The 23,555-nt window shown below is 45.0% G+C and overlaps 1 protein-coding gene across 1 annotated transcript; it reads right to left on the bottom strand.

The window, feature by feature from the left end:
- Positions 1-18,559, bottom strand: tle3a (TLE family member 3, transcriptional corepressor a). The gene is made up of 21 exons (XM_085412314.1): positions 17,849-18,559; positions 17,088-17,273; positions 16,412-16,512; positions 16,135-16,198; positions 14,764-14,808; positions 10,537-10,599; positions 10,229-10,303; positions 6,913-7,117; positions 6,502-6,509; positions 4,846-4,968; positions 4,580-4,630; positions 4,349-4,501; positions 3,751-3,883; positions 3,469-3,644; positions 3,268-3,341; positions 2,930-3,179; positions 2,440-2,687; positions 2,197-2,344; positions 1,952-2,102; positions 1,673-1,749; positions 1-1,371 (listed from the first exon to the last, which is right to left on the bottom strand). Exons 2-21 carry the CDS (start codon positions 17,109-17,111, stop codon positions 1,264-1,266), a joined length of 2,277 nt encoding a protein of 758 aa, XP_085268440.1. The 5' UTR covers positions 17,112-17,273; positions 17,849-18,559; the 3' UTR covers positions 1-1,263.
- Positions 18,560-23,555: the final 4,996 nt, after the last annotated feature.

Below are 23,555 nucleotides of genomic sequence, written 5' to 3'. Positions count from 1 at the left end.
TAAATTTTATATAAAACAGTTTATTGATTTATCAACAACTGTCAGCTGTACAGTCCTTATGGATGATGCCACATGTATGCTACACAGTCTTAACTTGTGTTTATGATGAGACCATTCCCGTCTATGAGAAGATTGTAGTGAATATTATGAAATACTGAAGAAAGCAAAGAATACACCCAAAATGTCGAACGTGGTAATGGCGTTGCCTGCGTCCTTTATGAGTAACCAAGTCTTGCGTATCAGTCACAGGCTCGCAAACACAAGCGGCAATAACGATCTCTAATAGACTGATGGCTAAACTTTGCAGAGTGGAGCAAAGTTTTCATACAGTGGTTGAGTCAACAGAGTGAGCTCAAGTCACAGCTGCTTCTCTCTAAAACCCATCAATCCGACAGTTGATATAAATCCATTTTGATGTTATAGACAGGAGCCAGGGTTCAGTGAAAGGTCTTCATTTCAAAGCTGAAATTCTGCTGATCAGGGTCAAAAGGGTAAACATAACTGGAAACCATGATTTTTTTCCTCCCTACAGAAAAAAAAGCCTTTCCAGAATTCTCGACTGCAAAAATCCATGGGACAAATGTCTGTGATACAGCAAATAGCGAAGAAAAAAAAAGCCTTTGTCAGGGAGAAAAAAAAATACAAATTAGATTTCCGAAAAGGTCATTTTGGACAAGGAACATGAAAAAAAAAAAAAAAAAAAAAGCCGAGGAGGGGGAAAAAACTGAAATAGAATATCCTCTTACAAAGTCCTAATCTAATTTCCATCCCCGGAGGGGACAGAAAATCACGGAGAGAACAAGAAAGAACCATCACAAGCGTAACTGGACACCAAAATATAAATCTATAAAAGGCCTTTTATTACTCCATTATGTACACTTTTCACAGGACCTCCAAGGAGAAGCTCCAGAGCGAAGCGCCGCTTCTACTTGTGTCATGGAACTTTATCTCCACATTAAAAAGGACGAATAAAAAAAGAAATATCCAACAAACAGAAACAGCAAGACATTATTTTCTTCTCGGTGCCTTGGGAAACTGCACTCGCTGTACAAGTGTTAGTTGTATGAGTGAGGAAGGGCAGAGCCGAAGGACACAGCATCCAGTGCCACAATAACACCACCATCCATTTTCGTCTGGCACTGCCAAACTTCCTGCCCATCCACCTTGGAGCTGCAGGCAACATCCATGCTGTCTGTGTGAGGGAAGGAGGATGGAGGAAGTGTCTACTGTTCCTGAGCATGCTCCGATCCAAAGCAGTCTCTTCTAATAGATCACTTCATACACAGTGGCCTTCTTGTCACCAGAGCCTGTCACGATGTACTTGTCGTCTGCAGAAATGTCACAGCTCAGGACAGATGAGGACTCCTTGGACTGTTTAAAGAAAAGCAAACACACACACAAAAAACACTTTAATCTTGGAGGCAGTTAAACTTAAATGTTGCTGAGTAAGTTAAGTGGTGAAAATTAGCTGACTTCATGGCAAGATTAGATTGCACTGACATCAACTTCTGGCCTGACGGGCCTCAAAAAGGCGTCTTTGTCAGGTCAATAATTCAGGTTCAGTTTTCACTGATAGGATAGTCCTGTCAGACAGCGGTCGTTTTGCCCTTCCTCTTAGAGATCTGTGTGTACGTTTGGCCTGGCTACAGACAGAGTCCATTGATCTGCATACCTGGAATATGCTGGCGCCATAAGGAGTCCTCCAAGCATTCAACAGATTGTCCTTCCCGGTGCTTACGAACCATTTACCTGCAAAGACAACAAAAGTGCCATCAGGACACTTTTCACTAACAAGTAATAGGAAAAGTACCTACAAATGAAGAGTAGCCTTGAGATGACAACAAGCATTTACGCTATTTTAAAAAAGGCACTAATAAGGACAGGCAAAGGGCTCTTCACAGTTAAATACGGTCAGCTTTATCTGATGCTCTTTTTGTGTGTTTGTTCATACCGCAGTAGGCAAACTTGAGGGAAAGGACACAGCTTTCGTGCAGGTGGAGCTGATACTTGTCAGGCTTTGAATGGTGGAGCACTTCCACGTTGCTGCTCTCCATTCCCACAGCAAGCCACTCGCCAGTCGGACAGTAGCCCAAAGAAAAGATCTGGAGATCAAACAGGACAATAATTACAGACAGTTCTTCGGCCGAAAGGAAAACAGACTCCAGGTCTGGCCCCTTGCATTATGCAGCGTTGTACCTGTGAAGTGAAGTCGTGCTGCTGCAGCTGTCGACCCTCTCTCAAATCCCAGGAGCGAACAGTGTTATCGAGACCACCTGTCCACAGCTTAGTGCCATCATGGGATATGTCAATACAGCTAGCACCATCCGTATGACCTTGAAACTGCCTAAAATCAAAATCGGAAGGCATACAGACAGTTATTGACATTATCTTTTAAATTGACTCAAGCCCACATACTGGAAATAAAGTTTTGTTTCCGACCTAACAAGAGTCTGGTTATGCAGGTCCCAAACGGCAATGTTTCCATCACTGCAGCACGAGAAGCAGACTTTGGCATCAGGGCTGATGGCCAAGGCGTAGCACGCCGGGGCTGAGGAGGTGAGCTCAGCTTTGATCCGCGGTGTCTGGGAGGCCAGATCCCAGATGGTCAGTGTGCTGGCCTCGCCTCCGACAATCAATGTGCGACCATCAGGCAGTAGCTTACAGGAGCGGATGTAGTTATCCCTGTTCTGTTGCACCGAGGACAAAGCAAATCAATACATGTTCAAGGCAGTGGAGCTAGGGAGAGCTTTAGAAACAAACAAATCATGGGCGGAGGATAAAAAACGTCCTGTCATAACAAATAAACCAAAGATTGAACCTCAAACCTAATCTGAACTATGTGAATAAGTGTTTGGCTTGTTAATTTTTTTCTAGTGTTGAATGAAATAACATGTGTGTAAACATTAAGAAAAGCTGATGAGGTCCTCACCAAACAGTCCAGCTGGGACACGGGGCTCTTGCTGCCTGGTTGGCTCATGTCCCAGATTTTGACACAGCCTTTGCCACCAGTGTAAACGTGACGTGTGGGGTTGCTAATGGTGACAGCACAGACCACCTCACCATGGCTCAGTGTGTTGATCTGACGGGCGTGGCGTGGAATACCGGGACCAATGAGGGCGTCGGGTGGGAAGGGCACAGGCTGCATTTGACCATCTGCGCTGACATGGAAGGAGTACGCTCTGAAGGAAAAGACACGTGCCTGTCAGTATTTGATATCAGCTGTGTTACAAAAAAATTGATCTGCAACATATCTAGGGAGACACTTACGGTTTTCCGCCAGAAATAGATGTGAGGCTGGCTGGGAGGCCCGGGGCTCTCATGTGGGTGTGAGGATCAAACCCCTAAAAGATGATATGGGAATGTTTGACTAACATACTCAACTGTTATCAGAGTAAAATCCCTCATTGCATCCTGTACATGACTTTTAGATGATCCAAAACTACAGAAAAGGAAAGGGAAAGCCTTTACCATGGGAGTGCGTCCATAGGCTGCTGCTGCTGCAGCGCTCATCTGAGGGGAGATGTGCAGACCAGCATACACCCCAGGGCTAGTCAGGCCTCCGTTCATTTCATGATGGCCCATCATAGCAAAGGGGGTAGGATAGGACCCTGCAATGGATAGAGGTGTGCGCAAAGCTGGGGCTGCTGTAGACAAAGACAGGAGATGGAGATCGGTTTGTGGCCTAACAGTTTTGCAAATAATGGAAAAAAAAGATCTCAGTTTCTGTAAAGTGAAGAGAATGGTACCAACCGAGAGCTTCCATGCCTGGTGGCTTGCCCAGGATGGGTCTGAGCCCAGGAGTCGAGCTGGTGCCAGGGGTGGGGGCATCGTTTCGGGGGGTGGGGGTGTTGGATTTGAGACCAGGCGTGGAGGATTTGTCATTCTGTCAAGGGAACGAGAGAGCAAGCACAATCACAATCCCGGAAACCAGGCACTGTGCACTGACAATTTGAAAGCAAACTGAACTTAATCCAATCTAATTCTGACAACCCTCATAGTCCTGCAGAGCCATAAACTGCTATTTATTCTAAAACCTATTATGGTCACAATGGAGATGGGGACGTTTTTATCCCCTTACTGCTTTGGCTTTAATCTTTTAGTGAGGCAGAGGGAAAAATCCTGGAATAGTTAAATACATTGAGCTATTAACAGAGAAGACCTGACTGATCCTGATGCGGGACAATATTATCCCTGACGTTTAGTCATGCACTTAAAGCACAGACAGCCACTGCTAATCCACTGCAGAAAACGTCCTAGATCTATTTGCACATGTCCCTTTGGTCTCTCGGCAATTGTCATTTAAAACCCTTTCTGTCCCAGTTTGTCCACAACTCTTTTGATGTCTTACATGACTGAGCTCCTTAGCCTTGGAGGAAGGGGTGCTTCCAGATGACGCCACTGATGCGGGGCTGTTGGGTGTGTCTTTCTTTGGGGGGCGGGGCTTGTCAATACCATTTTCAGGTGGTGAGTGGGCTGGGCTTGCCCTTGGAGTGGCAGGATCCTGGAGAAACACACCAGTAATATTTACATAAGAGCAATGTCACATCAATGTGCTACGAACAATTGCTGTGCAGCTCACCTCATTGGACACATCGACCACCAAGTCGTCGCTTTTCTCTCCGTCACTGTCCTGTAACAATAATTAGTAATCGTTTAACTTAACACACACAGATGGGGAAAAATTAAAGCACAGACTCCAGGGATGTTGTTCTCTGGTCTAAACTTCATTAGTTTTTTAAATTAAATTGTGAACCTAAAGCAATTTTTTAAGTCACCATTCATAAGCATATTCATAAGCATAAGCATATTTCCCCGACATGCTGAACTACTCCTTCAGGGACTTACATATCTACTCATGCTGTCCTTCTCCTCCACTTTGCGTTTCTTAGAATCCAAGCTGTAGTCTGAGGAGCTGCGATGCTTCTCACTGGCTGTGCGTAAGCTTTCTGATGGGGATATTGAGTTATTCTGCAAAAGGGGAAAAACCAAACACGCTTTATTACCATTTTGTCTTCCTTCTGTAAGAGAGCGCAGCAAGTCACTCATCCATTACAAATTCACAGAGAACACACTGTGCCAATCCAAACACTAAAAATGCCTTATTCACACAATGATGGATACGGCGGACTCTTAAAATGCAGCTGTAGGCCAGCTCCAAACAGTACCCTGACACCAGCCAAGCCCAATCTCGCACACAAGCCTGTCCCTGGCCACACAACAGAATGGGCTGTTATCTGAACTGAATGGAGGAGGGCTTGTTTTCCGAGCTGGGCTCCCTCCTCCTCATAACTGGACAACAAACAGCCTCACAGGGACATGAGCAGTGTGTTGTAGCTGAACAGAGGGCCTTTTCTCCGGAGTCAGTCAGGCTGAGCGTGAGAGAGAGAGAGAGATAGAGATGGGAGGAGAGAAAAACGAAAGTAAAGCGAGAGAGAGGGGGGAGAGAACCTATATGTTTTGGGTGCTGGGCATTGATTGCCGTAGTGCGCTTGGGCACCATGTCAGCTGAGGCTTTGAGCTCAGATAAAGAAAGAGAATCTATATCCTGCCAGTGGGCACGGCAGCGTGGGACTGACTGGTGCTTCTTCATGGAGCCTGCCCACACAAGCTGGGACAGCTCACTCTAAACGCCAAAAGAATGGGAGGCTTTAGGCAGGTGTCCAGCAGCTTTCACAGGAGTTTGCCACTTGCCTGTAAACTGCCAAGTTCTCCCGATTCTCTCTGTCCCTCATCTGAGGACCAAAGCGAAAACATGGACTAAGTCAGCGGCGACTCAGAGAAGTGAACAATGGCTGATGGACTAGCAGTCTGGGCAAAAAGCCACTGTCTGCATAATGGCTGACCTTTAAAGAGATGCTTAGCGTGACTCATTAGCCAAAGTCACCATTCTACTATCAGATGACCAGGGACGAGAGCACAGAAACAAAACAGGCCCGCTAATCGCCCCAGGACTTCCATTTCTTCAGACATGACTGCACCCATTCAGCTGGCCCGGCCTACAGAAACACAATCTCACAGGCCCATCACAAGCCATCATAGATCGCAGCATTTCAAATATAACGCTTTAGCAGGCCCAGCCAGACGAGGTGGAGAAGAAGAAAAAAAAGAAAAGAAAAACAAAACAACACTCCATTTGTGTTCATAAATATTCATCACATGCCAAGAAGAAGAAAGAGAGAGAGCTGGTAAACAAGGGAGACAGTAGAAGGGATCAAATAAATCCTTTAAGAAGGGGAAGTCCAAGCCCTTCTTTAATTGTGATGAAATTACAAGGCTTCTAATCTATCTCACATGATACCAGTCATTTCCCCTTCTGGATTAAACACACACGATTTATATTCCAGACCTCATTTTCCATTAATCATTTTATTGAACTCAGATTACACCGCATGAAATCAGTATATGCATGCACTGATGGAAGGCTCTACTTGACACTTGCAGCGCAGATGAAAATGTGATGAATTACAAAAAAGCAAAACGAGTGCGGCTCGGGAAACTTACCGTGCTCTCTGTGTCGCAGACATCACGGTGGCGTCCGAGGTAAAGATGAAACCAAGCGGAGCAAAGAGAAAAACAAGTCACTTAGCACATCATAACAGATGCTTCTAGCCGAATGTGTGACAATCAACTGCAGGGCACAAGGCCCCTCTTATCGGCGTGTATTGGAGCTGCTGAATAGCTTATGCAGTCATGGGCTGGGAATGTACCAGCTCATTACCCAGACAGAATGTGAACAGACAGGATGTGCTCCTCACCTAAGGACCCTATGATTGTGAGAGTGAGAAGCACTCAGCACTAAATTGGTTTATGTCAGTTTAACATCTTTTCAGAACTGCTAAAATTAATATGCCTTTTGATTCTCGCAAATAATAACTAGCTAACAAAGCTATGGGGCCGAGCTCTTCTTCTCACCTCGGTGTTCGAGATCATGGTGGTTCTTTTCATCCTTTACTGGGAGGTGGGCTTGGCTCCCTAGAGCTCCTAGCGCCAGCAGCCCTGATCCGGAGCCCGTCACAGGGGGGATGCCAGGGGGCTGCAGGCCCGAGGGGTGAGGCGGCAACTGGACTGGAGGCCCATGGGCAGCATGGGAGAGGTGCTGTGCCTGGAGCTGCTGCTGCTGTAAGGTGACAGGGAGATAGACAGACAGACAACAAATGGGTTGGAGGAAAAGGGCGAGGAGAAACCACCAACTAAGCACGAGGCTAAACCCCAGATGATATTAGCACATTCACACGTCTATTACTGTCAGGAACACACAGCAATCCCCCTCAGTGCTATTTCCATACCAGGCCAGGGTGGCATAAGCCCTAGATCTGTGCTGAGGCGAGTAAAACCTATAACTGCCTGACCACTCTCAGCATGTGTAACACACGAGGCAGAGGTGCTCAAGTTATCGAAATAACCCACTAATCGCAGTGTATTATTGAAAACAACTGAAATATTTTTCATTCTACTTTATCCAAAAGGGAAAAAAGTCTGCTTCAGCCACATCTTAAAAGAGAAAATCATTATGCTTAAAGGTAAACTGGCACATATTCTACTGCAACAACACAACTCCTGTGCCTCTGTGATTTAAGCGATCAGAATACAAAACTCTGTCTGTGGGCTAAACAATACCCGCTTTTCAAACACATCCAGTGTCTGTTTACTGATCTCATAGTCACATTTCTGGATTGACGGAACATGAATCATTTGCGCACCCAAACTTTAAGAGACTGCGGGAACACAGAGTGCTAGAAGCTGGCACGCCTTCCCTCTCACTCTGAGTCTTTGAGTGTGTTTCTGAGTGTGTGTCTGGAAGGCTGCTGCGGGAGCGAGGACCAGGGGTCCCATGCTGGCACTCAGTCAACCCTCCAATACTCAGCATCAATATTTGAAAGGCACAGGGAAATAGATGGGAGTTAAAAGGCACTCAGCATGGAAGTAAGCAGTTTAAAGCAAGGTTAAATAATACTTAGCTGAGACACCAATAAAAACATCAGCAATTTATTACCCGTATACGAGCCAGCTGAATAATTCAGATGCTGTTACAGCACACTCCTCTCTCTTTTTACAAGACGGATTTCAATCAGTGGCCATTTATGGCCATTTCAGGAATATTAGAATCTTTGTAATGACCAGGGAGGTAGTGCGACGCATAGAAGACGGTGGTGGGCAGGCCTAACACATAATTAAAAATACATTAACTCAGCAGGAACTCCTAAATTCTGTAGCAGGAATACAAAATACTTAGTGCTTAAATATGTCCTTAGAAATATAATCCACATTGTTCTTTTGTTTTTCTGTTGTAGAAGTAGAGAGGACTAGCATGACTAATAGCTAACTTTTTAACTTGCAACCTTGTGCTTTGTTACATGGGGCAGATGTCAATCCAATTACAAAACGTACCCAAGACAGACACAGCTCTCTCTCTCTCTCCGTGTCTGTCTGGGAGCCTAAGAGAGCGAGTGTGTTATAATATTGTGTCCATGAGGGAAATTAAGGAGCCAGTTCATTGGCAGGGGAGAGCCATCCTTGCTCATTGTGTTTAATGAGGCACTGATGGGTAATAAGCATGGCTGATCAGCAACAGCCCTCATTACAGGGGCCATAAATGAAGACAATAATAAATAAATAAAGGAGTCTGGCCTATTTTCTCTAATTTAATATTCTAAGATAAAGACCTACTCTTTGCTCCTTTTTCCTCTAACTGAGTGTAGTTTAAAATGCCTTGTTTATGACGCGGATATTTTGGGTATTTTCTAATCTGCCAGAAAACGCTGCTTGTCAGGTTCATCTCAACACATGCAGCTGCCCCAGTTTCATTCTATTAATGGCCCTCAGCTCCATCAATAAGACATGCAGCTGGCTCCTGGATGCTTCCTGTCTACCTGGCACGCTCTTTCACCTTGCTTTACAAAATACATGAGGATTTTGGCATGCCTACAGAGCTTCTTCTTAATGAATAACTAATGGCAAGGTATTCGTAAAACATACAGTGGTTACATTTCCTCCTCCTCTGACGTGAGCGACCTGAGTGACCCGGGTGGGAGCTTTACTGTTTCATAAAAACTGTCCTGGTTCCCACAAAAGACCACAAACTAAAACTCTGAGCTTGTCAGATAGCTCATAAAATGTTTTCTTAATGCTTTGAAAGCCCAAAAAGGCACAGTCAGATGATGAAAAATACAAATTCAAATGTACAACATCCTAGTACTGTGATGCTCCAAATGTGAAAATCATATAGAACACAAAAAGCCCCACTAGTGAAATCTCCTATTCTTAGGAACTACTGCAGCAGCTGCTCTTCCAAAAACTGTAATAAAGCATCCATTTCAGTCCAACAGAGGAGTAACAAACAGTTTTCCATCACCTCAAGACACCCACTCAGGCAAATTCTAGGGAGCAATTATCCAGGAACAAAAGGTCACCAAGGGGGTTATTAATTGAATTCCAATATGTGCTTCCAGTCATCAAGTGAGCCTTTAGGCTAGTCTTCTGTGTGCGCCGGAGAGTCTACAGTAGTCACAAGATCACAGACAGTTTGAGCTTTCTATCACAGGTGAAACCAATCACTTTCATTATAGCACGCCAGGGTCAGCACAGCTGATCAATGAGGAGCAGATGGCGTTTGGAAGCCACGATGAATGCAGCGGATTACAGCTCGCTGCCGTGGCGTGAAAAGAACTGTGCAGCGGAGCTGTGGTGGCTGACGACTGTCTGTGCTGTCTCAGTTAGCTTGCAGTGCTGGCTGTGTTTAGTTCACCCTCAGCCTTTTAATTCCCACAGCAATCCAGGTCAACTGTGAGAGATGAGGCTCCTCATTAAAACCTTAGCCAATTAAAGCAATATGAGCTGCGAAGGGGGATCTCGAGAGCTCTCAGGCTCGCATTTATCAACACACAACAAGGCACTGAAGATGCCACCGAGGCCAAAGCTAAAGCAATGCATGAGTCTTTTTTTGGTTTGTTTTTGGGGTGTAGTTGCCAATATTAATAGTTTCGTTTGAATTTAATAGTGAAAAATAAGTCATGAAATGAAAAAAAAAAATAGTGATGACACATTTGATTTAAAAAGAGGCAAATCTGCACTATAAGTGTAGCAAGTGGTGTATTACAATGTGTTCACTCAACAGTTCAGACTACTCGGTATATGAATTTGATGTGAAGGTTTGCCCCTACCCAAGGTCAAATAAAGGAATAAAAGGGGGTATACACACGGTGAGAGGCAGATTGGGAAGTCCACGTACCCCGATGATGGCATTCAGCTCAGTCATAGTCACCTGCTTAGCCCTCTCTACTGCCTGAGCAACCTGCTGTTGGTGCTGTGGACAGACATTTGCAAAAGATTATTTATCACACATCCACACTTGCTCATCTATGAATTTCACAGTTTTTTTCCAAAGCAACACTAAAATTATAAAGGTGAGATAAAATGCTCTTAACCACAATTATTCCCAAAAGCAAGGAGTATTATCTTAAGGGTACAGGCAACAATAAGTGGCGTTGCTTTAGTAGTAAACTGTGACACCGTTTGGAAACCGGGCTCAAAACTCACCTCTTGTGACAGGAAAGGCATAATTTGAGCTAAAATTGCGTTGAGCCGTTTGGCAATCTCCGTCTGGAAAACAAAGAAAGGGGAGCAAAATGAGACGGTAAAGTATGAAAGAGACAGTGACTTCATATAACCCCGCCTTTAATGTTTACACCGATTAAGTCAATTACTGCGGCAATCAGAACTGCTTGACTCAACATCCTCTAAACAGCGTGATATTGACATTTGAAATATTTAAAACATTAGGAGAGCCCAGGGGGATGGAGCACAGCTGTGCTAAGAGTGCACTCCATGCTAAACGGATATGAGCAGGCAGAGTGCTGCTGTGTTGAGAGGATCCTCTCTCACTCTGCCCTTCTTCCCCTCATCTGCGAATGTGCTGTCCTGCAGTTAACCTCAGAGTTAAACCACACAACCACACCCCAGGAAGGAAGGCCTACTAACTACAGCGCATTGTTTACTTACATGTAACGGTGTGGGGAATTTACATTAACAATTAGGACTGCAGAGAATGCAAAGACAAACGGTAATAACATTGTAGGGGAGACACCTTCAATCAATACCATTAAGCAAGCAGCCTGTGTCGTAAGTGGCGTTTGCTAAAGCTACAGCTTTAGCCCAAGCCGTTTCTCACTGCAATCAAGCACCCAGCCCACCAACCTCATAGCCTCCCAACATCCACGACGCCCTGCCTCCATTCTTCTGCTTGTCTACCAACTGCCATGGCAACGGCTGCAGCCCTATCTTGCTGGGATCATTATGCAAATGGCACCTCTGCTTGACCGTAACAGGCTTTAAAATCATATTACGTGCTTGGAGGCAGGTCATTAAATTGAATTTTCAGCCTGTCGATCACATGAACGTACCAAATGAATGGTGGATAAAAAGAGCAGTAGGAGGTGGTGTGCGGGGAAAGATCGGGGGCGGGGGGCTATGCTCCACGCCCCCCACCCCCTCCAGTCTCCTGTAAAAACACTGCACAGCCGGCCTGCTCTGCCTCTCTTTCTCCTTCCAGGGAAAGGAGATGAGACTTTCAGGTTCAAGCTCTGCACTGGGAGCAGAAAAATAACAGCGCCAAAGCTACATCATCTTTGGAATTTATGAGCCGCAGTTCAACCCAGGGCCACTGCAGAACACAAACACATCACAGGGATTTTCTCTGATTTTTCATTTGGAGCAGCAGCACACACAATGTACTTTGCAGACCGCTAGCTTATTTATTACACATGGCAGAAATGCCAGGCAGTTTTGGCAGCCAGACATATTACCTCTAAGCAGAGCCAGAGAGATTGGAGAGTAATGTCCAACAGAACGAGACCTGCTGACCCAAGCTGCAACATGGATAGCCACTTAGCCAGTAAAGCCAGCAGGACAACCAACAACAAGCTGAAGATGCAATATCAGATGAAGCCGCGGATCAGATGCAATAATGCCAAACAAATATATGGCAGCATGTGTCACAGGAAGTACAATAGTCCAAAAGATAACAATGACTATAACTTGATTATTGCCCGCAGACAAAAAAAAGAAAAAGAAAAAAAAGAAAGAGACTGAACCGCGGTCCCCTTTGGCACACAATAAATGTGACCTACAGGTAATAAAGATAAATGTTTTACGAGCGCTGGTATTAATGCAACGTAGTAAGTGTTCTAGAAAGAGCTGAAGGAGCCCCACAGAAATGGTCGAAAAGCGACAGGACCCGTATAATCCATGTTTGTTCAGATAAGCCATGTAAATAGCAGTCGGACATTTGACAGGATTTGCAGAAAGGCCTCGAGCGCACGGCCCATTCCTCTGTAGCTTAGTGTCATGGTGACAGCTGGCTGGGAAAGGTCAGGAGGTGGCTGATCCACTCTGCCCTAAACAACTGGCAGTCTCTACACTCTCACAGCACAACATGCAAATACACGGAAAAGGCAACAACTCAACTCGCCACTGCTGTCAAAATAGATACGGTGCAGAGCTGGGAGGATTTCTTTTTTTCCCCCCTGCCGGCAGATAAAAATTGGGCTGTTGTCACTTTAAGCAGATGACAGCTTGGCCCTTGAGAGGCTGGCTTTGCACTGCCGCTACACAATTACAGGTACTCGGACCTGTGTAGCACCACTTTAAGAGCACTCTCGGGCTGGCTTGTCAATGGTGTGCAGAGAGGTATTCGCCTGTTGCTATCAGCAATGGGAAAATGGACTCGAGACACTGATGAGTATTAAATGTAGAGCGAAAACAAGTGGTGGCTCTGGTCACATGATCCATCTATAAACAATACTTGACTAGTCCCATTTAGAGGCTCGGCAATTTTGACAGCGTTGCCTCATGTCAGGTTTTCAGAGTAAGAAGAAAAACATCAGAGTTTGTTTAAGCCAAAAAATGATGCTTCCACTAAACCAGTCTTTGATAAAGAAGTGTAGTGAGTCCAGAATTAGTTTCTAATTGGCATTTAAAGTTATTGGTATTGATTTGAAAAATGCTGAAAAGCTGCATAAATGAATACGTGAGTCACTACTGTGATTAGTCTTGTCAGCTGCAGCAGTCGAGCTGTGTTTTTTTTTCCTAAACAAAGCATGACACAATCTAAAAAAACAATAAACTTATTCTAACAAAAACAGCATAAGAACATAACCGTTGTTGTTACGCCACATCTTAAAGTACAGTCAAGTAACTTTTCTGCTTATGTAAGTGAAACTGACACCCAACAGTTCACACCCTGAAATTATTACACTGCAGTCCAGTCCCACATGACAGATTGGGGATATGGAAGTACTGATGGCTTGGAGAGCCACAGTTCCTCCAACCACTTTTCACTGCACGCCTCTTTTGTATGAAGACTGCAGACAGCCTGTTGGCTGACCAAGTTTGCTTTGGCGCTCGCCACGGCAGATACTTTGCTACTTAGCAAATGATTCCTGCAGACATGGCTGCGTTACGGCCGTAGGTAACGACCTAATCTGATTGACTCTTAGCACCATACAAGCCCCAAACCCCATGCAGCTCTTGGAAAACAAGCACCATATGAAGATAATTACCAGCTGACATCATGCAGCAGAAATTAGCAGTTTGCATCGACAAACTGACATGGCTGATAGAGAGGGATCAGATAACACCACCAACGTCAGTCTAAGCTTTGCCCGTGTACGCATTCTGAAATGTGAATTATGTCCCTGCACAGTAATGAAAAAGGCACAGTTAGAGGAATGAATTTCCTCACCATGGAATAAATCTCCTGGCAGGAAAATAATATGCCTGTGTGCATCCAATAATCCATCCCAACCCTGCCTGTTAACCGCTCCCCATCTTCTCCTCCTCCCCTGCCTGAGCTGTAAGCTGGGGGAGCTGCATGGACGGGGCCCACACTGTTTGCTCACAAACACGCCGTTCAGCAGGTTAGGGCCCCACTGATGAATTATTCAAGCGCTTCCATCAGCTCTGTTGAGGTTCCTGATAAAAGTCAGGCGCTAAAATGGATCAGTCGATTAACCTGTTTACACAGAGCTGGGCTGTTGCCCCGCCTCCAGCTCTATTCTCCAACTTGTCTCCTGATACCATCCCCCCCACCTCTCTCCTCTGGTTGGCGATAAGTGCCTGACAGAAGCTATCAGAAGGGCCTGAGCCCTGACAGACATGTGGAAGTGTGACACACAGCACAGACACTGATGGATCGCCCTAACACGCCAACCCACCGTGTCGCCAACGCTGTCATTATAACCAAGCCAGGCAGTCGCAGGGGGGCGCGGGAACATAGACAATGAAATGTCACTCATTCACACAATCTCTATCACTTCAGTGCGATTTATCTGCGGAGACATACAAGATAGGATCTTCTGATAAAGATAAGACCACAAAGAAGTGACTAAAGGACTTTTGCTCTGCTGGTGTAATTACTTTATCCTGAAAAAAAGAAATACTGACCTATCAGAGGGCCTCTCTTTTTAATCATTAAGTCAAAAGGCTAAGCCTGCCAAAGTCTACCTTTAATCTTATCAGAAAGCTGAGTCAAATCCCGGATGCACAGCATATGCAAATTTCCAATAACGGCTCACAGCACTTGTACAAGCTGTGGCAGAAGTTTGGGGTTGTGTTGTTGTTTGTGTGCAGTGGATCTGCCTGTTTTCAGACCATTACTGATGCTCAGTTCAGCTCACAGCCTGTAAGTGGCTCCGCCTGGATCTGACATCCCCTGACACCGTGGAAAACCAATGAGCTGAAAAATATGAGCAGCACTGTGATACGTACCTGCTTGTGCATCTCAATGTTCAGCCCGTAGGACATCTCGTAATACTGAAATGAAAGCAGGGATTTAATTGTGGTTAGTGACGTCAGCGCAGTTACAAGATCTGATGATATTTATTACGTGTAACAACAGGCGAGTGTTTTTGCGCTCTGCACTCATGAGACTGGCGTAACCTTAATGTAATTATCGCTGCGCTGATTCCATCACGGTCAGGGTTTGAACACTATAACGCCTATATAAAAAGTGTTTTTACAGGAAAAGGAGATACGTTATAAGATCAGATAACAAAAGGATTTCTTTGAGCAGCTCAGAGTGAATAGCCAATAAATCAATGCTTCGCTGTTTGCAGTGTGGGCGGAAAAGAGAGGGTTAGAGTTATTGATCAGCTTAAGCCCTCAGATCCCTGTGATGTTTGTTTACTTAGAGTAACGCGGTTGCTCAACACTTATTTCCAGCCAGGTCAGTCTGTCTGGCTGAAATGTAATCCGCCGAGCCCACAAGTGGCAGCCGGAGCAGAAATGGCTTTCCAGTCAGCGTCTATTTGATGAGGCCAATGCATTATTCAGTCCATTAGCTTCTTCGAAAATTACTCTCAAACAAGAGAGCCATTCTGTCTGAGATCAGAGCCCCACAGCCATGGCGTAACCTGACACCGAGCGCTGGCTGTGGGATACTTCCCAACATGTTTACCTAACCTCCTGCTTGTCAGGCCGACATGCTGTTTTCCTCTGAGCAAAAAAAAAAAGAAGTTTAATTTAAGGCTGCATGCATTGGTTTAAATAATTCCCGGTGTGTTTACCTGGGATAGCCTTCTTAGTGTGTCATGTCTGAGCTAATTTTTGCGTCAGGGGCACACCTATGTTTTTCTAAAACGCTACTTTAAAAAAAAAAAAAAAAAAGCAAGCTAATGATTAAGGTTTACAAAGAAGCTGAGTATAAAGGAGACTGCAGTGTGCTCCACGTCCTCCATTTTGTTTACTGTGGTGTATTTTCCCACACGCTGCTCTGGGCCTCCGCCCTCAGCTCACACCTAATTTATGGCCATGCATATGTCTGAGCGTGGAGTCTCCTAGGAGAATAATCAGATCAGCACACACAGAGGGCAACACTGCAGCCGACCCTTGGAGATCAGGGGCATGCTATAATGGAGCGGCAGCCCACTGCCGGCCGCCTGTCAGGAAGCGCTCCTCTGTAACAACCTGCTACATCAACCCCCACGGGGGGGCTTTCACAGGCCTGTACCTGCCACTCAGCCCGCCCTAACAACCACATAGGTGATCACAATAGCCCCGTCTCACTCCACCCCAACTAGATCTTCAACAAGCCGTGCAATCTGGAAACCATAATTGCTTTCAGTTGTAACACAATCTTACCATGACATAGTGGCGCTGCATCTCTGTCTTCTCATTGGCCAGTTTGTCATACTCCACCTTAAGACTTAAAATAGGAGACCAGGTGTCATTTTCAAGCGTCTGTGGCACTTCAATCACTTAACCACTTAACAGAGATGTGCACAGGATAAAAACGGGGATGCTTTTAAAAAAACAAACATATATACTCCTACAGAAGTCAACAGTCAAATATTAGCGTTAACCTCAAAATCCAATAGAGTAAATGTTGACACTGCCATTCTTTGAGTATAATCATTACCTGTGATACTGGGCTTGGAGGAATTGAAATTCATCTTTAATCCTGTCACAAGACTCTGCTACGGTGAATTTGAAGCCAGGCTGGCCAGGCTGATGTGGAGCCTGAAAAAGAAAAGAAAAGTGGTTGTAAAAAAAAGAAAAAAAAGAAAAAAAGAGAGAGACAGAGAAAGTTTTATTCTGCATTGTGACCTGCTAAGGAGAGCTGAACAGTTCACACATTTAGACTCAGGCTTTTAGGATAACATCTCCTCTGCGGGAAGACATTACCACAAGGTGGGTCTGATTCACACCTCCAGGGGGTAATAACACATTAGCTTTCACACCAAATATGAAATGTAATTTCAAAAAAGAAATTCAAATCACCACCACCACTACCACCACCTGTCTTCACGTTCAGACACAGTCATATGCAAGTGTCTGGCTGAGTAAATATCTCCAGGCATACAAACAATCTGCATCCATTTAGTACTGACTGCATATTCCGATGAAGCATAAATGCACTGTAATGAAACCCATACAGAAATCTGATGACCTGCATTAAGAGCGGAAAACGCTTTGCAGGGCATGTTTCAGGAGAACGTGGGGGAGGACACGGCACAGGCAGGAACCATACACCAGCACCAGTGTTTTGTAATAAATATGCAATCTTCTCTAAGTATAGGTGAAGCGAGTCTTACCGGATGTCGGCCTTGTGGATACATCTTGAAATGTATCCTTTGTTTATCCCTCCAGTGTACAGGTCCTTTGGCAAAACGGGTGAAATTTGCTCACAGCCACACCAGTCTCAGCAGACAGGGCCGAGGGGAGTGAGGGAGGGGGGAGGCAGGGGATGAGGAGAGGGGGGGAGGGAGGTCGTGAAAATCCTGTGTTGAGAAATGACGCGGTTTAATCTATAACCGTAAAAATAAAATAGAAAAAAAAAAACACACACACACATACACTTTACACTGTTTACCAATAAGTAAGTAGTCACCACAGCACACTAGTCCCAGTTACCGCAGCAGTTCGAGCCGAGTCAGGGAAGCAGCACAACAGTCGAGCGCTTCTGTCTTCTTGATGACCTTATTCGGTCAGTGGTCAGACTCGATATCCTAACAAATCTCAACGTGCAGTTTAACATGATGCCAACACGTAGACGAGGTTGGAGAAGCCACTTATCCGCCGTGCAATTTTAATGCTCAGATCCGTTTCGTTCTTTAATAAAAATAATAATAATAAAAGGAAAAAAAAGAACGGAAACTGACTGCTGTTTGTGAAATGACCACCACCGCCCCCTCACCCGGTCCGTAGGACGTCTACAGGCAGGCCATAAGCGACAGCCGCTGGCTTGCACCTACTGTTTGACTCCCGCTCAGAGTCGTGGAAGCGGGGTCGAGCGTACGCCCAAAAATTAGACAAAAAACTAAGAAAGAAATCAACAGCTCTTGTAAATACGTACCCGTGCGTGAGTCCGAAGCGTCCGTCCGACTTCTGCTCCCGAAGAAAATACTGAGCAGGCTATAATTCATGCGTTTAATCCCTCCTAATGTAAGCCTGGTGGACGCAGTTTTCGTCAAGCATCCTCTCTCCCTCGCTCTCTCCAGAACGCACCCAGCCGGGCTGGGAGAAAATTTTTAGTGCGGTCGGGCTCGATTAAACTATACTTTATTCTTCAACCGCGAACCTCCGAGGAATGTGCGCCTTCTGCGGCTGGTTAATCCCACAAAGAAGAAGAAGAAGAAGAAAAAAATAAATAAATATGCTTCCAAAATCTGTCTTCCGACTCGAAGAGGTTGGAGATTCTTTAAAAACGTAACATGGTACTCTCCACAATCTCGCGTTTCCCCCAGTTGTCCAGCTTACCCCGGTTGCCACACACAGGCAGCAGGGCTGAACTGCCGTGAAAGCGCCTATCTGTCCAATCGCATTACTCGGAAGGAATACGGCCACATCTGCCTATCGGAGAGCGACGGCCCCCACGTGGGGTGCAACGGTACATGACATCATCCCGCGGATCCACAAGGCATCATCCGTCCGTCCCACCGTGTACAACAGCAACAACAGCAGGCATTGATGTGCCGACGATGATATCCAAATTTGACAGAGACAGCACAAATTCCACATCCGCGCTTCATTAGGGTGTTTTCCTTTCCCCCCTCACTGTGTGTGCGCGCCTCCGACATAAGATGATGAATTTTTTTTGAGGGGGTAAGACCACCAGCGGGACGGGGGAGGAGGAGGGGTGGGGGTGTACGGTGAATTTTTATCCCCACACTCAGAAAAACGGATGAGGGGAGTGCTTCTTGTAAAACGTGGTTACAAAATACGAAGAAATGCTAACACGAAATATACAAAGTAGCGGGCAAAACCAGAAATATCCGGGTTTAACCCCCCCTCCCTCTCGCCACCACTATCACTACCTCTTCCTACACGCACAGCGTGAAGGGCACAATATAATGACCAATCGATCGACGACACCCACCAAAATTGAAGCCACGGGAGCGTCTCGATATAATTTCTCGTAAGTGTTTCGAGATTCTTGAACAACATACCCGCTCGTCTACCTATCAGCATTTGGATGATAGTTGCTCAGCGGGGGAAGAGGAGATGATTGCCTTTGTGTGATATGAACATCAGCCATGTCTGAGCGCTGCCTCTGCGCCTTGTTTTGAAGGTTCGGCTCTGCCCCCACGTGGGACTCCTCTGCGGCTTTAAGGCCTCTCGTCCAATGGCCGCGCGGCGCACTTACTCGCCGGCTTCCTATTGGCCCGCCGGCGCCAAGCCTGTCATTCACGCGGCAGCGTTGTCAATCAATACCACGCGGGGTCAAGCGCTGACAAATGCCTGTGCTCCTCGGTCCTCTGCCTGTGAATAGAGCCTGGAATGGCTGCTTAATTAGCTTCGAATGGCTTTTCTCTCCAGTTCAAACAATCTGTTACCACCACGTGGTAATGAGAGCCTACATTAAACAAAGGAAGAAAGGAAGCATGCAAACAGTTGTAACATTACAACCTGTAGTTTTCCTTTACATATGGGCCTATGTAACTAGCAGACAAAAGGCTCTTGTTTACCTTTATCACAGAGGCCAATCCACTTGTTCTAACATTAGACATGATATTAAAGTTGTGTTGTATAGATATGTGTTTTGCTTTCACAAGGCAGAAATGTGACACTTGACTGCTTGTGTATATGTAGCTACTAACTATGTGTGTTTCTCGGTTGTGAAACAAAAGAGGCAACACCACATCCATACAGCTGCAAATGAAAATCACATTATCTCTGATCTTTCTAAAGTGCTACATGCATTCAAAGCTGCTAAATTAGCAACAGATGCGTGTGAAATCTTCACACATATTCAAGATGTAATTGTGTATAATAGTGGGGAGTTAAATTATGGTTATAACAAGTCTGGTAAAGCCTTGCAGTAAGTGACTTAAATACAACCAGCCATGCTTCACTTTGGGGAAAGCTGAGGTCATTATGTCACCTTAAGGTCTGAGATTGCCCAGCAGTCGTCTTACTTGTCATTCTTGTCAGCCTCCTTGAGGATGTGGGATAACTGTGTTATTTCCAAAAGTATGGGGGCAGTCTGTGAGAAACTCAAGCACTCACAAGAGCTGGCGGGCTAATCTCACCCAGGCACCCCCTCATGCTTTTCAATAGAGAGTGCTTGGATTAAAGGCAACAAAAGGCTGGGCCCAAACCCCAGGGAGAACGGTGGTGGTGGTGGGGGCTCTCCACCCACCGAGACCCCCACACTGTTTATTTACATGGAAACCCCAGCCTCGGTGAAACTCCCACCCTGAGGCATTACACACGGGCCTATTTGCAGAGGTGGCTCTAATTCTTGACAGAGCGGGGATTGTCCTCACTCCAGCCACTTTGAACTTACTAGCGACTCACTTTCCACATAGCTCAGATACAGCCAGTGAGCAAATATTTTGCTTCTTCCACAGAACAATTTCCTTGGGGTCATATTGTTCAAAGGTAGCTATGCCTGTCACACTCTGCTTGGATTTTTGTGTGGAAAATAAGGTTGAGCACAGAGGTTGAAATCACGCCTTTTGCAGCCAGAGAACGAGGCAAAGATCGACATTACAGTGGAACTATTTATCATAAACCTATATTGGATGTATTTGTAGATTACACAGTCTTGGCTCATTAATGTGACTTGCAGTTAATAAGCGACTTGGTCATTTTTCTCTCTTGTGGAAGCTCGCTTTCCTGTTCACGGAGCAGAAAATGAGGGCCCTGATACTGCAAATGCTGGGTGTTTGTTGCAGTGGCTTACACTTCAGGGAACTGGCATGTTGTTTGTATGGAGACACGCAGACGTACATACCGCACGTTCACAAACAAACACACGCACGCACTATGTATCGCAACCACGTCATTCACAGGCAGGAGGCAGAAATTCAGAAAAACACGCACACACGCATTCCATGCAACAAAGAGCCTACAGTGTGTGGTGGAGAGATGAATTGCCTGCACTGTATTATCAGGATGACTCATCAGACAGTAATCAATGAAAACAGGATGAAAGTCTTATCAAAGGAGAAAAATGCAGACATGAAATGTGTCTCAAAACAAAAAGAGGCTTTTGGCAGGAATCCGGTGCTGTACATAGCCCTCGGCTCGGGAGGGGTGGGACATAACCAAGCAATACTCCGAAATTAATATTCCCTGCAATCATCAACTCTCAATGATAAGCACACAAAGCAACAACAATGCACACACAACCAGCAGTTTAAAAAGTCAGCTCTCTGAGCAAATGCATTAAACTGTGGACCCACTTGTAGTTTGAAACATCTGTGGACTGAACACATTTTTCTTTAAGAACATACTTTCATTTCTATTGGGTTTTCAAATCTGGATACAAATGAAGTAAGTTTTTCAGTGATGGGGGAAATGTAAACCTGTCTCCTAGCCTTTCTTTTATTCTGCAAAGATAGGTCAATATAACAAATCCCCTTATAGCATCAAGGCCGTTGCTCTTTTCCAGGAGGATCAGCTTCACACTAATTTCCTGTTAGAGCAGACAACTGAAAAGAAATTGCCAAACATATTTTACCGTTGGAGTTTTTTTCCCCCTCCTTAACACGACTTAATAAAAATCTCTTTAAAATTCACACGTTATTAACACACTAAAATTAGACAGTGTAGAGCAAACGATTATCATTATTAAACGATATGTATGCAGCTCATCCGCCAAGGTTATTACGTGATAACAGGATCCTTCAATTTTAGAGCGACTTCTTTCACATTCACTTTGTGCAAGTAAAACCTTTTTGTTTCTAGACAACACCTTAATGTTTTAAACTGCTAACATCATGCATATTAAATATAGTCCAAAAATAAGTACGTGAAACCAAACCACAGCAATGTGTTTTCATTTGGCTTTGTCAGACTGTCAGAAAAGTAGTTGAGGGAATTGATGGGACATTGTTCACACCCAGAGAGCCACAGTGCACTTAAAAAACAGCCTGAGGGTAACAATAAATCTGTCTTCACAATTTATTGATGTTTGTTAATCTATTCATCTCAGTTGCAACCATGACTCACTTGTTTTCAATTAAAGTTGTGTCATATGTTGTGAGGACACTGATTATTCACTGGGTGCGCTTGGGACCTGAGCTAACGCAGAGGAAAGCTTCAGAAGTCCGTGCTCCGTGTTCCAAATGCTTCAGTGTTGAACCTGTGCTCATGGTTGAAAGCTCCATCCTCTTGCAGCCTCATGTATGCCCTGCTGTTGTTTTCTGATTGCTATGTCCACAACATAGTGCGGAGCTGGAGGACTGCCAGCTATATTCTTACCCACTTAAATACAGCAGCCTATTCTCAGAGAGGTGATGTTTGCAAACAGTAGCCTTTCTAAACTTTTTTTTCCACTCCCACTCTTGACTCAGTATAATCAAGAATCAGAATGACTGAAGCGAGTGCTTGTTCAACAGAGCCTCAGCCCGGGACATTTTTAGCTGCATCACTTCTATTTTCATAACCAACTGCACATTACAGCTAGTTGCAGGCAGCCAGTCTACATATTGAATTATTCCCAGCTGACAGTCTGCTTCTGTGTGTGCACTACGATCCAGACGTAAATACTTGGCAAAGTCAACATTAAACTGATCAGAGGATCAAGCTGTACCAGTTGATTGAGAGGACCTTGAGCTGTACAACAAAGATTTTGTTACTCTAATCCAGTTTTCTAAATTGTTAATAAGATTAATTTTTTTGGTGGGGGGCTAAATTCAGTTATGGGTCATGATTACATTCACATGGCATGGGAATGACTTCACATGACTGTCTTGAAAATAAAATTGTTGTCAAGGTAACAGGCCATGCAAGAGGTGTCTGAACATTACATCCACTTATATAAAATGGTGATGTATGAAGGGCAACACCTCAGCAGTGAGAGATGTGATGAAGCACAGCTGAATTTATCACCAAGGGTAATGAATAGTAAGCAGACCACTTTAACTAGCTCCATAATGACAATGTGAGCTGTGTAGTATCTCAGAAATCTTCTTATGAGACCGCAAGCTTCTGTCATAATATACTGCATTTCACCACTTCTGCCTCACTGAGGAGCTTTTCATATTCTCTGGCACACAGTATTATAGCTCTACTCCTCCATGCCAGATTGACTCCACAAGTGCTCCTATACCTGCTGACTGACACATGCTCACTGAAAATGATTCCTTCACCAGGGGCCAGCATTGCTGCTTGCTCTGGAGGGGCGCTTGATTCCATTATTAAGTTGAAAAAGGGAGACAGAGTGGAAGGATAGGGAGAGAGAGAGAAAGAAAAAAAATCCCAGCTCAACTGGGTCTAGAAGAATAATAGAGAGCTGAGGAAGTTATCAGGATAGAGGAGAGTAAGGCTACTGTCTGACAGCAGATCAGAGCGCTCCTCCAGCTGGAACCCCTGCTCACGAGTCCAGCAGAGCAGCTCCCAGCAGTCGACCGGCATGATGAGCTATGCTGTGCGGGACAGGTCAGAACAGTAGCACCTATCCAGCCTATATCACAGTCAGTGGTGGCAAAAAAAGAAAGAAAAAATGTAGGTTAAAGAAAAAAAAATCACTAAGGCCTTTGCACTTTATTTCAGAGTTCCTATCCTCCTGCTTTCTAATATTCATATCTTTACAGGCCTCATATCACTGCATA

This window comes from Rhamphochromis longiceps, linkage group LG7 (genome assembly GCF_057381845.1).
Source record: "Rhamphochromis longiceps isolate RC_006_pf linkage group LG7, R_longiceps_female_GT1.1, whole genome shotgun sequence".
NCBI classification, from domain to species: Eukaryota; Metazoa; Chordata; class Actinopteri; order Cichliformes; family Cichlidae; genus Rhamphochromis; species Rhamphochromis longiceps.
This window is presented reverse-complemented; position numbering and strand designations above follow the sequence as displayed.

Coding starts and splice junctions, on each gene's coding strand:
- tle3a (XM_085412314.1), bottom strand. CDS start 17,111: ATGTATCCACAAGGCCGACATCCG. Junction 3,645..3,750: donor ACCAGGCATGGAAGCTCTCG/GTTGGTACCATT, acceptor CTTTGTCTACAG/CAGCCCCAGCTTTGCGCACA. Junction 2,688..2,929: donor TGTCCCAGCTGGACTGTTTG/GTGAGGACCTCA, acceptor TCGGTGCAACAG/AACAGGGATAACTACATCCG.